The sequence below is a fragment of the Miniopterus natalensis genome, chromosome 10 (genome assembly GCF_054644295.1).
Source record: "Miniopterus natalensis isolate mMinNat1 chromosome 10, mMinNat1.hap1, whole genome shotgun sequence".
NCBI lineage: Eukaryota > Metazoa > Chordata > Mammalia > Chiroptera > Miniopteridae > Miniopterus > Miniopterus natalensis.
This window is the reverse complement of record NC_142090.1, coordinates 49,577,313-49,592,571: the sequence shown is the minus strand read 5'-3', so window position 1 is coordinate 49,592,571 and position 15,259 is coordinate 49,577,313. Positions and strand designations below refer to the sequence as shown.

Here is a 15,259-nt window from a genome sequence, read left to right as displayed (position 1 = left end):
AGTGATAGGATTTATTTTAATGAATTTATAAATTATATTATTCAATAGAGAATTATATAGTAGGCATTTTAAGTTGTAATCATACACACAAACTTAGCAAAAAGTATATAATGGTATTAACAATTATGGGAGTTTAGAGGCCCTGGCTCTGTCATGGTTGTAAGTCCTTTTGATTCTGTCTTATTACCACTATCAATTAATGGTTTTATAATGACCTCTGTGCGTATACTTTATATCTGCAAGTATTTACCTTGAGATTTAGAACCGGACACAAGAGAAAAATTTATTAGGCCGCTTTGCTATAGCTCTGTAGTGATAACACAGATTCACCTGTTGGCCTGTCATATAGCCATCTTAAGAGGTTATATCAATTGTGACATAATCAAATATCTTTAATAAATCTCATTCAACAAAATAGTTTAAAATAAGTTTTATTCACATTAGGTATTTTTCTGTGGTCAAATATATAGATGTCAATAATAATAATTTTTCCAAGAGAATCACATGCTTATAGGATGAGCAACATCATCTAACAAATAAATTAGCTGTAGTAGCATTATTTATTTTTAGCTGTCTTATGTTATATAATGCTTTTGCAAGCACTATAAAAAGCATATTAATAATAATCTATTCTGATATGAAGTATGAATAATCTTGTGTGGTAAATATTTAGCCAATTGTTTACCATAAACCCATAAAACTCAAAAATTTCCCAACTGTTTATAATAGGCTATAAACTCAACTGTTTAGTCAACTGTTTAATATAAAGCTATAAAACTCTGATGATTTGCCCTATATTAATGCTATTTGTCCTACAATAATGCTATTATTGATGTTCAGCTATCACTTAGAAGTCTGGCCAGTCAATTTTTAGCTGCATCATACATTTCAGGCATTTAAAAAGTTTTTTAAAACAATAATAATTCTAACTTAAGTACTGTACTTAATAAGGAAATATGTATTACCAAAAACAAGAACAAAATCCTTTACCCAAAATGAGAACTGTAAGTTCCAATCAATATTATTATGGCTCTCTGGTTATATTAACTGTTTAGGGAATCAAGGGCATTCAAGCTGTATCACATGTCCATTCACCTCATTAATTGTCCATTTAGATTTCCCCATACCAAGTGCTCATTAGCAAGCACATGTGTTCTTTTCTTGCTTTTATTTTTGTTTTTCACAGAATGGTCATGATGGAATATGTACACACACACATACACACTCACACACACACATATGTAACATTACTTCTTCAGTGAAATGTGTAATGAGTAAATGTATCAATAGGATGTTATGTTTTACACCTCTAAAATAAGCCTCAAATTAAAATTTAGAGGAAACACTAAAGTGAAAATTAATGTATGAAAAATAATTTGCTACAACAGCAGAAAGGCATAATGTAACTTTTCCTAGAGCTAACATAATATCCAGAAGAATCAATACAAAAGCCAAACTCCAGCTATTGGTCTGATTTGCTAATGAGCATTTCAGTTCTATAATGTTTTCATTACTAGGGACTCTGTAATTTTTTTTTAATTTAAAAACTATCAACATGAGAGAAACAAGATTATCCTCTCTGAGGTAAAATATTTGGTTACCATGCAGGGAATCTGAGCAGTTATCCAAAGTCACATTAAGAATATTCTCAGATTTGCAAGATTTGAATATATCTGATTGAAAATATAAATGTGATTAAATGAAGAAAGTATCAACCAGAATGGATGAAGATAGGTTAGTTGTCCATAAAAGATGAGACAAAAAGGCTCAAAACCAATGCTGACAGGACTACCCCAAAGCGTGTTTAATGGGGAAAACTTAATCAAGATGTTTTGGAACTTGGCTCCTGCTGCACCATTGTTCTTACTGTGAAGTGTGAGCATGGGGCACTCAGGACAAGTATCCCACTCTTCCAGTGACTCTTGTCCTGGTTCTATGATTAGCTAGTTCTCCTTACAGGATACCCACCATGGAAGCAAACCCTGCGGAGAGGGTTAGAGCAAAAAAGGAAACACTAATTATGGATGTTCTTGCATGTCAAAATATAGCGGGTGGGAATAAAAGGGGTGATTTTAGTTTGGAAAAGCCCATCATAAGTTTAAACCTAGCGATGCACACTCCATCCTCAACTCACCAAGTTAATCCACAAGTTAATGCATTTCTGTCCAATCACAGTATCACATTTCCTTGCCAACAAATGATCCATCATATATTTATATGTGATTAAATGGAGAATATGTGAATCACCTAGAGTCCAAGCTGTCTACTCTATTGCCATTGGTAAAATGGAACAAAACACGTAAAAGGGGGAGAATTTGCCCAGTGACATGTTTGACACCACACAGAGCTATTGTCTGACCTGAGGGAAAAGGCAGACTCCACAGCAAAGATAACTGCAGTTCACTTGAGGGTTTGAGACTCAGCTATAGACAGTATGTCCTGCTTGGAGACCTCTAGGCAAAGTAAATAAATTTAAACTTAATGAGAATCACAACAAAGCTTAACAACTTTCCTAGCATAACTACCATTTCCACATGACATATCATGATGCCTGGTACACGGCAGATTCAACAAATATTAGTTGAATTAATAAGCCATGAGCTAGTTGCTGAAAGGGCTCATATGAAAAATAAGAATAATAACTGTGCCTACCTTATAAGCTTGTGGTAAAGTTTAAATGAGTTAATTGTTATAGAATGCTTATGTCTGGCCAATAGTAAACTCATATTAGTTCTGTTATATTAAGATTAAAACATTACAGTTGGTGATGTGGGGATTTATGGAGAAAAGAAAAGTCATGATCTGAACCATTTTAATTTCTCCCATAATTTATAGTTTATTTCAAGACAGGTAATTTCAATAAAACAGTAGATAAATTTTCAAATTCCAATACTTGAAAAAAAGACTAGTTATTTTTACAGGTTAACAAAACATTTGACTAAAAAGTTAAAGGTCTGAATACCTTTTTATTATCCTTGATTCCATAAGAATGTTGACTGATTTTTAAAATTAAATTTGTTGGTTAATTTTCTACACAATACAACCTTAAAGTCAAAATTCCTCTCTCTTCCTACATTTATATTGCAAGTCCGAAACTACAGAGGGTTTGGTAATCAGCAGCACATAGTATAGTCTTTATTGACAAAATTTAAATTTCCAAACCACACAACTATTGAACTCTTAAATATTATCTTGAATATCACGAGCATCTTCTCTTTGAATCTACTATTGAATAGAATGATTTTACATTGGTGCATATCTATCTATAGACTTATCTGTCTATATATGTACATACTATATATACACAGTGTCCCAAAAAATGTATGCACACTTTGAATAATTATTAATTCAAATGGGTTAAATCTGAAAAGAAAGAAACATCAATTGAGCTATCAGAAAAACTTGTGTATACATTTTTGGGACACTCAGTTTTGAGGAATTTTAGTTTTATGTATCTGTTCTCTACTTTCTTCATATGTGAAATGTGTAGTAGAGAACTACAATGTATAGTGCTTTTAATTATCTTCAATATGCCAGCTAATTGATACTTACTATTCCAAGTATAGTTATTACCTTTGAAATCTCTGTACAGCTTGGATGCTTCTTGGTAATATTTTATTAAACTATTACAAAATCCCCATAATTTATTTCTTTGCCTCTAGTTTCTTCCTCAGAAAGGCCATCTTCCAGCCTCAGATCAAAGTGACCTAACATAGTAACAACAACAACAAGGTTAATTCCCTATGTGAAAATCTCTCAGGGCTCCCCATTGGCTGCAATATAAAATCGAATCTTCTCATGTAATATAAAAGACCCATAAGCACATTTCTGGCCTAATACCTTAGGTTTATTCCTGCCTACTTAAAACTTTTGCTCTTGCTGTTTCCTCTGTTTCCTCTGCCTAGCACATTCTTCCTCAGATATCCACTTAGCTCAATCCCTCAAACCTAATTTTCTTAGTTTTTTTACATAAGTATCATCTTCTGCATTTCTAATCACTCTATTTCAATCCACCTCGTACACTCTCTATTGTATATGGATATACTAAGTCTATTTACAAATACACACACACACATACCCCACCACCACCACCACCAAATTAGAAGCTTCTTGAGACTGAATCTCTGATGCCTAGTATGATCAACAAACACGTGTTGAATAAATGAATAATTTATTCAAGTCATATATCTCAACAGTTTTATCTTAATCTTCATGTTCCCAAAATATAAATTACTTGTTTATACCCCAAACATACCATCTTCTCTCATTCCTTGACTTACACATACACTTTACATAAAAATACCCCCTTCATGCCATTAACATGGAATATACTCACTTATTTAGCAAATTTTTTTGCATGTCTGCTGTGTATCAGGCATAATGCCTGGCACTCTAGCCTTCACTACTATAGATAAGGTCCCTCCCCTCATGAGGCCACTATTCCATTAAAGAGATAATAGATATTAATCATATAAAGCAAATAAATAACCAAACAGTTAATGACTGATTGTGACAATTTCTATAAAGGAAATTAAGAGTGATGTGACAGAAAGCAAATGAGAGATGGAGAGAGACTTCCTTGTGGAGGAGATTTTAACACTGAGACCTGTTGAGAAAAAAGTGTTATTTAAGAAAAAAGGGGAATCAAGTCACATGGAAAGGAGACAGACTCCAAAAGTCCTAAAATAGCAAAATTTGGGTTTATATTAAAGGAAGTGAAAGAGTAGCCTTGTGATTGGACTGTATTAAAAACAGGAAAGTGATATGAACTAAGCTTGGACAGATAAGCAAGAGCCAAAACAGCTAGAGCCTTAGTGGTTATTAAGCCAGTGTGTTTTTTATTCTAAGGGGGGAAAAAGCAGTTGGAAAGTAGAACTCTTGCAGTGGCCTCGCCAGAAATGTTGGTGGCTTATACAAGAGGACAGGAGTTGGTAAGAAATGGTAGCATTAGAAAGTGCATTTGGGATGTGTTCTATATGGACACTCGTGTTCTATATGGATGCTGAGGGAAAGAGAGGTATTAAAATTCAGTTTCTGTAATGCATTGCTCTGTCTGCAATGGTGCCTTTTACAAAAATACAGAAACAGAGGAGCAAATTTTCAAACAGCTTCTCTGAGTAAGTGCCATGGTCCCTCAGGCTGACTTAACTCTTCCTCTAGGCTCACGTTCTACCTTGTATATTGGAATATTTATTAAATAATAATACAATAATGCATTTGTTTTTCTCTCTACAACACAGAGCACTCTTTAAAGACAGTGATGATATCTTTTTCTTTGTGTCAGTAGGTCTAGCACAATGTCTATGGCACAGATTTATTTCTGGGCTCTCTATTCTGTTCCATTGTGTCTGTGTCTGTTTTTGTGCCAATACCTTATGTTTTAATTAATATACATTTGTAATATAGTTTGAAATCAGGGAGCCTAATGCCCCCAGCTTTGTTCTTCTTCCCCGAGATTGCTTTGGCTATTCAGGTCTTTTGCGATTCCACACAAATTTTAGAACTGTTTGTTCTATTTCCTTGAAAACTACCATGGAATTTGATAGGAATTGCATTGAATCTGTAGCACGGCTATTTTAACAATAGTAATTCTTCCAATCCATGGTCAAGTCCAATAATCATTTGAATGAAAGAAAGAATGAATGTAGAAAGAGCTAAGAAAACAGCAGAGAATCATAGTTCAGAATTATGACAACTTCCAATCTTCTTTTGGATTATGTTAATTTAAAACTATATATAAACTGTGATCAGACTCTCCTAAGGCAAATCAATTTCTTACTAAAATTCTAAACTACTTTAAATTTGCCACGTGCTCAAAATCAGTGTGTGAATTCTTTTACTATAGTTTGTGTGAATTAAAAAAAGAAAATGATGAAATTTCTTTTTTAGTCCTTGAGCTGCAAATTAGCCAAATAAGACTTATTTTATAATGAATAAAAAATTAAAAGAATACCTTTTAAAGATATAAAAGTATCCACTTAAATCTCTAAATATTAATCTTAATGATAATTTTGGAGGATATTTATAAATTTTGTTATTCTATTATTTTTATTTTTTTAAAGAATGTTCGATGTAGGTGGACAGAGATCTGAGAGAAAGAAATGGATTCACTGCTTTGAAGGAGTGACATGCATTATATTCTGTGCAGCACTCAGTGCCTATGACATGGTTCTGGTAGAAGATGAAGAAGTGGTAAGTCTAAAAGGAAAATAAAGATAGGGTGAAAAACAAGCCTTTTAGTTTCCACTATTACTACCGCATTTTCCAACTCAATTGAGGCCTTCCAAAGATGTTGTTTCTAGATCCTTATTTATAATGCCCAACATAAATATTTCGCAAATAATAATTCTATACATTCTCACCTTTTAAACCAAACAGAACAGAATGCATGAAAGCCTTCACCTGTTCAACAGTATCTGTAATCACAAGTACTTTGCAACCACTTCCATTGTCCTGTTTCTCAATAAAAAAGATCTCTTTCAAGAAAAAGTAACCAAAGTGCATCTTAGCATCTGCTTTCCAGAGTACACTGGTAAGATTCTTTTCATTTAATTACAGAGTAGTAAATTCTTGTATAGAAATATCTTTTCTTATCTGGATCTTGACATGTAATATTTATGAGGTTGAGGCTTGCAATGATTTCTGAGTCATGTGTATGATACACACTGAAAAGTATCTTATATAGAGGAAACCTCTCTACTCTGCCTTAAAGCAAAGCTCTAATGAATAAATGGGAGGTGGTTAGATAGAGTGGGGTTGCTACTCCACATAATGTATCAAATAATGTTGCAAACTATTACCTTAAACATTGTAATAGGAATGTAAATTTTATTTCAAGTTGGAACTTTTAATATATTCCATAATGAAATCTTGTAATGCTATATTAGATCTCAGTGGCTCTTCAAAGTCTAAATTAAGTTTCCTGAAGGACAGCATGAATGAATTTGAGAATAGTGGCACCTTCTCTTTCTCCAGTTTTCCTAGCTCCTAGAGTTTTTGTGCTGATCTTGTTAATCAATAATTTTAAATGCCAGGTTCTATAGAGAGTTATTTTCTCTTTGGAGACTTTTTTTGTAGTTATATACTCTGTTATCAGTGAAATTGGGTAAGATGGAAATACTTATGATTTAAACACAAATACAAGTGATTTTACCACTATACATGGGTAACCCAGATATTACTAGGAATATGGCAGTATGTCAAAATAGCTATATGAGCTAGCCTATAATTAGTGCTTGTATCTTTCTTCTGTATTTATAAGTATTAATTATGTGTTCACACATTTATCATGTGATTAAATATCATGATTCTATATTGAATATTACAAATTAAATTAAACTTACAATAATGCTTTCTTTTAACTGCTAGAGTTTACTTCTTAGAGTAATTTTTAATTTAGCTCCCATGGTTTCCCCTGTTATTAACATCTTGCATTTCTGAAGTACATTTGTTACCATTAATGAACAGATATTTACACATTATTAAGTAAAGTCAGTAGTTTGCATTAGCTTTAAGCCTTTGTTGTACAGGTCTATGGGTTTTGCCAAATACATGTCATGTATCTACCATTACAGTGTTATACAAAATACTTTCACAGCCCTACAATTCCCTGTGCTCCACCCATTCATGTTTCTCCCTACCCCTCCAGATCCTGGCAGCCACTGATCTTTTCACTATTTCTATAGTTTTGCCCTTTCCAGAATGTGATATAGCTGGAATTATACAGTACATGGCATACTGTATTGATATAGATGTTAAATTTTAGCCACTTGAAGCCCTCAGTGGGTAAGTATAGTTCCCAGCACAAAGTAGATGTTGCATAAAACTCGGATAATTGACGATTGCCAATACTGATTTTTTAATATAGAACCCATCAAATAGAACCACAGAAAGTAAAATCTTAAAACTTACTGATATTATTTATAATTTTATTTTTAATGCTATTAATGTTTACTTTAATTTCTTTTTAACAAGGGCCAAATACATTTGAAGATGCAGGGAACTACATCAAGAACCAGTTTCTAGACCTAAATTTGAGAAAAGAAGATAAGGAAATTTATTCCCACATGACCTGTGCTACAGATACCCAAAATGTCAAGTTCGTGTTTGATGCAGTTACAGATATAATAATCAAAGAGAATCTGAAAGATTGTGGACTTTTTTAATCAATTTTTTTTCTTCCATTGTTGCTCATGTATGTTTTTCAAGATATAAAAGGAAAGGTGCTGTGTGATGTGTTGTTTTAATAGATATTAACTTATCTAGAAATATAAGTAGCATTAAAAGCAAAAAGATTTTATGCAAAGTTTTAATTTATTGTCACCTGTATCTGGATCAATTTTGACTTATCTGGGACATTGAGGATGAGGTGTCTTCGATGTTATCAGATATGGAAACATACATATCAGTAGTTCTCTATCAGTACATATCACTGACACTGAATTAGCTTAGAAATTAATTTCTGCATTGCAGCCTATTTTTAATCATAGAACAATGAACAATGCAAAGGAATCTATATTTCCATCTGCCAGAACTTGAGAGGCATTCATTTTTGTTGATAATGTGATTATGCCTGTACTATAGAGGCTATTCAAAGATGATACATGTATTTTATTGGTCCATTATTCCTATTCAGCCAGCTGCAAATAAAATGTTCACTTGATGCAAAATTATCTTTTCAAAAGAAATGCATGCAATTTTGTTTCTTTTTTTTCTTAGAAAATATTATCAATGCTTAATTTACCCCTAGCATTGAGGATTTCATAATCTATCTTTTTGCACCAAGTTGGTTGAAAGCAGGGGACCATGTATGGTGAAGTACACAGTGTAAGGCTGTTCAGGCTGAGTAAGAGTTCTCAATGGAGCACTCATTTCCCATATTTTAATCCAGAACAGCAAGGAACATTATTACAATGTATGGTTTGGGGTCAATTCTAGACTGCAAGAGAGAAAAATAATTCAATGTCTTAGCACTAGTATGTTTTGATTTTGTAAATAACAAATAGAAAGAAAGAGCAAGTGATTAGGAGATTTTTTTAGAAGAGAAACATTGAACTTCTCTATTGGTTCTGCATGGTCCATTCTAAATGTTACATAGTATGCTAACAGCCAAAGCCTCTTTTTTAAAAGCCACTTTGGTGCCTTACAATACAAATCATAATATTTATGAACAGAAAAGATGACTTTTCTTTTTCAAAGTGTGTACCATTTACAATATATACTTTTCAAGCATGTCTCAATATTGCTTACTCTCGACACTTGTAGAGGAAGGTGATATAGGTCAGAATAGTAGGTCAATGCATGAGATTTAGGACTCTGAAAAGAGAGCTAGTTAGGCTTTTACATCTAGATGAGATGAAGGAAACATACATCAAGCAATTTGCCAATCTGTAGCTCACGCTGATTTAGCTGTTACTTCAATGTTTTGTAACACATTTCCTTTCCAAAAACATAAGGATGATCACTATTCAGTAAATAACCTTTACTAGAGTGTCTCTGGCTTTATCTTCAAAATCACAAAAGCAGTTATAAATAAACTTGTCAAATAAAAAATGTTATAATAAGAAAAAAATGTTTTTAAATTCCTTTGCTGAATATAAATTATTAAGGAGCCTAAGATACCAAGAACAACAACAAAAAGCATGAAAATATATTTAGTTCAGGCACTCAATAAAATTTTCAGGCTGAAAAATATCTATATGACAACAACCCAACTTTTTGCTAGGAGATATTCAATGTTATGAGATTTTAAATTAAGATTACAAATGCTATTATTTCATCCATTGTGCTTTGTCTTTTTTTCCTTCTACTCTATTTTAAGCTGTTTGTTTCCCTCAGTGTGAGCAGAATTTTTCAGAAAGAAGATTTTTTTTTGAAATATTACTATTATTTATTCAGATTTTGATTCTGACTTACCATTAGGATTCCTCTTTTAGGTTACATGGGTAGAAAGGGTGGGGTACAAAATGGTTCAATTTGTCTTTTAAAAATACAAAACTTGTTTTGATTGGTAGGCATCAATATTTACTTATGAAATATTGTTTTCTGAGAAATTTTAAAAATATGTTAAATGACCAAATTATAATTAGAGGTAAGTTTGGATTTTTAACACAAACAAGCAAAAACAACTTAAATGTATTCAAATTCTGATTGAAATTAAAATCGTCCAAATCAAAAACAGTTACTATGTTAAATGATAAATTTTAATTAAGCAGAGAAATGTTTAATAGAGAAAAGTAAGATAGCTATTTGCATTATTTCTTTACTGATTGCAAGCTAAAATTTGAGTCTATTTCTGATTTTACTTTTAAATTTTTTAATAAAAAAAGTTTGGTGTAGATGCACAGTATTTTGGGCTAATTTTTAAAAAGTAATAAAATGTAAAATATGGGAAGCTATGCTTTAGCTGGAAGAAACTCAGGCTAAGACCAGCAATGTTCAAGTTGCTTAGAACTGAAATACCAGTTTCAATTGAAAAGTCAATGTTTAACTGTACAGTTAGGGAATTTGCTTTTATAGTGTCTCAGTGAAGCAGTCTTAGTCTTTGTCATTTAAAGTCAAACATGATTATACTGATATTTTCCTTTTTCTATTATTTGAGGTTACTCTCCCTGATTCAGACTGTTCCTGAATCCTGCTTACCTTAGATGTTCAACGTTCCCAGCTCATGCATTTCTAAGATTTGTCCAATTGTAGACACACTGCACTACCTCAGGGATCTGGTGCAGGCCTATATCTAATGGGGTCATTGACAACTACTCCTTGCAGACATTTTCCAGAAGCATGAACAAGTCAATAGATAAGTCTTTGCATCATGGGACTAGTGACTAGAGACATAAATGAAAAGGAATATTAACTAGGTAACATCTTAGTGTCAAAATAAAATTGTTGACAATTTTACAAAATGCTTTATGGGAGTGAGCTTTCAAACTCTGTGAAATCTATGATATACATTATAGGTATCCAATACCTTGTTGATCTACAAAATTCATTTAAAAATATCAGTTTTCATATATATCACACAAGTGGGTAAACTACTTTTTCAGGTCAAGAACCTGCCCTCCTACATTTTTTTTTACTTGATCCATTACCCTATTTAATCACAAAATGTATTTTTAAATACTTGCAGAGAATCAGTCAGGCTTGGCTTTTAATCTAACAACATGTATATGAGTAAAAGTAAGATTTATGTGTTTTCACTGTGTTACACCACCTCAGAATCAGAGGTGGATGGGTTGAATAACATGTATGGCTACAAAAAATAAAATATTTGTAAGAACAAAAAGAGAGATTATGAATCTTCTAACTTTGAATGACTTTAAAGCTAGGAGTGTCAACCCTCTGCCTGTGATGGAGCAAGTACTCACTAGATAATAGAGCCAGTTAAGGCACTTTCCATTTAGGTGTTTTCTGACATTCTTACAAACTAGTCTATAGCCACATGGGGGCACACTTACATCATGTGTTTTTCTGCTCAGATGTTGCAAAGGTAATAAACTTGGATTACCAATAACTTTAGTGAAACATATAATTAAAATCCTATTAAGAACCATAGTTGATTTTGTGCTTCTGGCTCATTAGTAAATGATAATCTTCTGATAATCATAATATGCACTATTTTAGTCAAATTTGTGAATAACAAAGCTATTGAAACATCTCCAAGTTTGTTTTGTGTTATGAAGATATGGTCTCTTCTCAAACTCTATTATTTTTTTGCCATTTTGAAACTGTTGTTCAAATCTAATATACCATTAATTTTGTAAAGTGTGGGGGTTTCTTTTCCACTAATCTATATTGTGCCTGAAATCTTGATTAGCTCACAGTGACAGGTAAAAAAATAATAATAATTTGATGCTTAACTACTACATTTTGTGGATAGTAATTAATTGGCTGCTTATCATTGTGTATCTTTTCAGTAAATCAAAGTAAAATTTTAATCTGCTGCTACATTAACCACTTCATTGTTGTTTATTAAAACTTTTTCCATAATTACCACTCCACCAAATCAAGAGGACAATGAGTATCTGTGACATTTTTGCTATTACCAGCACAGCAGCTGCCAACACATTTTCATTTGTAGTAGCACAATTTTTATTTTAAACCATATTTGTCACACTAATTAAGAAATAAGTACAGTCACATGAAAGAAAAAGGAAGTAAAAAGATCCTAATTTACTTCACAAGGACAGTAATGGCCCTCTTATTATTATACCTTTCAGATAAAGAATAATATATGAGCCCGGCTGGCATGGCTCAGCAGGTGAGCATCGACCTAGGATCCAGGAGATCGGGGTTCGATTCCAGGTCAGGGCACATGTCCAGGTTGCAGGCTCGGTCCCCAGTTGGGGGCATGCAGGAGGCAGTCAATCAATGACTCTCTCTCATTGTTGATGTTTCTATCTCTCCTTCTCTCTACCTCTCTCTCTAAACTCAATAAAAATATATTTTTTAAAAAAGAATAATAATATGAGACACAAGCAAAGAGATTATTTTATCTGAAAGGCATTCAATTTTTTTTAATTGATCAGATTGAAGCAATACTTAGCACCTGAATGTGACTAAAAATTATTATTTTTCAATGTACATTGCTGTGAGTTTTCTTTTCTGAAAACAAAAAATGGCCAAATATTAAATGCTATTATAATATCAAAACCAATGGAGATTGGTTCTATTTTAACATAGTAAAAGCCTTACATTGAAGAAAATGATTGTACTTAAAGTTAGCATGAGGAAGTTTAGAATTAAAAGGATACCAGGCAGAATGCCAAAGGAAAAGGTTATCTATGCTACAATTTTTTTGAATATTTTTAAGACACACACAAAAAATTGATATACAAGTGTACATTTATAATAGCACAGTTATATAAGATAAATTACCAGCAAAAGAAACACTTTTATTAGCCTTAGAGTTAGAATCAGGTTATTCATTATAGTGAGTCCACTTATGTTAGTCAGTCTCTACTATATTCAAGAAACAATCACTTCACGTTTTATTTACATATATGGTGTGCTCCCCACAATACCTGTAGCAGGGCAGTATAATCTGCTCCAATTTTTGAAACAAAAGGTAGGGAATTTTATTATAAAATACATAAACCGTATGTATTACATTAAAAAAGGCGGAAATGCTTATTCCTTTTTCACAGTTCTCTTCTTTAGTAAATAGCAAAAGAAGTATTGCTGAGCAACAGCCATGCTGTTTTGCTATAAAACAGTAGTGGAAGTGTATTCTGGCCCACCATGCTAAGAAGGCTTCATTAAATTCATAGATTCCAACAGCATATTTATTACTCATCAGATGATTCATTGTGAACCTGTGGCAAAATGTTTTCCTGAACAACTTTTTCCGAATGGAACAGAGGCCATGGTCACTGTAGAGAACCTTGGGCTGTGCCTGTGAACTTAAGTGTCTCATCAACGGGTCCACTGTGGGACATTGAACAACTCTTAATTTTTTCCAAGTCACTACTTTTCTTATGTATGGATGAGCAGAGTAGATTGAACATCACCACAGACCCAGACGATATAGACTGAGCTTCTAAAAGAGCAATGTAAAGGATTTTTCATTAAAATGTGACATTGTTTAAAAGTTGTGATTTCCTTTTCTTTTCAGTTGCATATTGAGGGTTTCCAAGTGTTACTGGTTCCTAGGAAGAAGAATCTAACATCTAACACTGCACCTCCTACAGGCTTCACAAGGGCAACAACTCATTGTTCACCAGGGGAGATAGGTCAGCCCTGGTCATCCAAGGGAAGGATAATTCATTGTTAATGTATGAAAATTTTATCAAAGAATAATGTGACAACTTGGTAAAGTTGCCAAACATTTCATTATATACTTAAAATAAGCAAATATATAAACTATCCCTTCAATCATCATCATCATCATGCTATAGATCTTTTTTTTAATAATAATTTGGCACTCATTCTTCATTGTATCTCACATATGCAAAAGAACTAATAAATATTTAATAAATTAATAAACAATGCATATTTCCCATAATTACCTCTCAACCTGAAACAAATGTTGCAAATTCCAATATCCCTCTCTCTCTAGGGCCACCCTCCCTGCACAGTAGATGGACTAAAAGTAATAATTTAGTTTTACTTTTTTAAAAACTTATGAAAACTGAAATGATTCCCCTGCTAAAATAAAGTTTCCAGGTAATTCCTAGTGCTCAGGGTACATGGCCCTGTCCCTCATATACTGGGTCCTTGGTGCTTGCTCTTTTATTGCCAGAACTGCCCTCAGCAGTGTCCTCTCTTAAAAACAGTATGGAAAACAGTATGGAGGTGCCTCAAAAAATTAAAAATGGAGCTGTCTTTTTACCCAGTGATCCCACTTCTAGGACTATATCCTAAGAATCCTGAAACACTAATCAGAAAGAATATATGTACCATGATGTTCATAGCAGCACAGTTTACAATAGCTAAGATGTGGAAACAGCCCAGGTACGCATCAGTAGATGAGTGGATAAAAAAGCTGTGGGAGCCTGGCTGGGGGTGGCTCAGCGGTTGAGCCTCAACCTAGGATCCAGGCGATCAGGGTTCAGTTCTAGGTCAGGGTACATGCCCAGATTCCGGGCTCAATCCTGGTCAGGGGTGTGCAGGAGCCAGCCAATCAATGACTCTCTCATCATTGATGTTTCTATCTCTGTATTCCTCTCCTTTCCTCTCTCTGAAATCAATAAAGATATATTTGAAAAAAAAAAAAAAAAAAGAGCTGTGGGACATTTACACTATAGAATACTACACAGCTATAAAGAAGGATCTCATACCCTTTGGGACAGTATGGAAGGACCTGGATATTATTATGCTAAGCGAAATAAGCCAGGCAAAGAAAGACAAACATCACATGATCTAGCTTATATGTGGAACCTAAAAAACTTAATAAACTGATGAACATAATAGATTTAATGACATGGAAACATAGATGAGATTGACAAATGTCAGAGGGATGGAGGAGGGTGGGTGGGTGGAGGGGGACAGAGTAACCAAAGAATTTATATGCATATATGCACAATCCAAGGACACAGACAATGGTGGGGAGAGCGACTGGGGAGGGGGATGGGATGGGGTGGAATGGGTCATTGGGGAGAAAAAGGGACATCTGTAATATATTTTTTTTAATTAAAAATAAAAATAAATAAATAGAGATTTATTCTTCAAACCCTAAATCAGAGCTCACCTCTTGAGACAGGGGCTCCCAGACCTCACAGAAGTTCACTTGCCTCATACTGTTATAGCTCATTATAACAAC

General features: G+C 33.3%; 1 protein-coding gene across 1 annotated transcript in view; it reads left to right on the top strand.

Annotated features, from left to right (window-relative positions):
- GNAT3 (G protein subunit alpha transducin 3) overlaps window positions 1–8,165 on the top strand; it is a 46,884-nt gene extending 38,719 nt beyond the window's left edge. The window contains exons 6-8 of the mRNA XM_016217574.2: window positions 6,063–6,192; window positions 6,379–6,532; window positions 7,975–8,165. Of these exons, the coding sequence (XP_016073060.1) occupies window positions 6,063–6,192; window positions 6,379–6,532; window positions 7,975–8,165 (475 nt within the window). The remainder of the gene's footprint in view (window positions 1–6,062; window positions 6,193–6,378; window positions 6,533–7,974) is intronic.
- The last annotated feature ends 7,094 nt before the right edge of the window (window positions 8,166–15,259 follow it).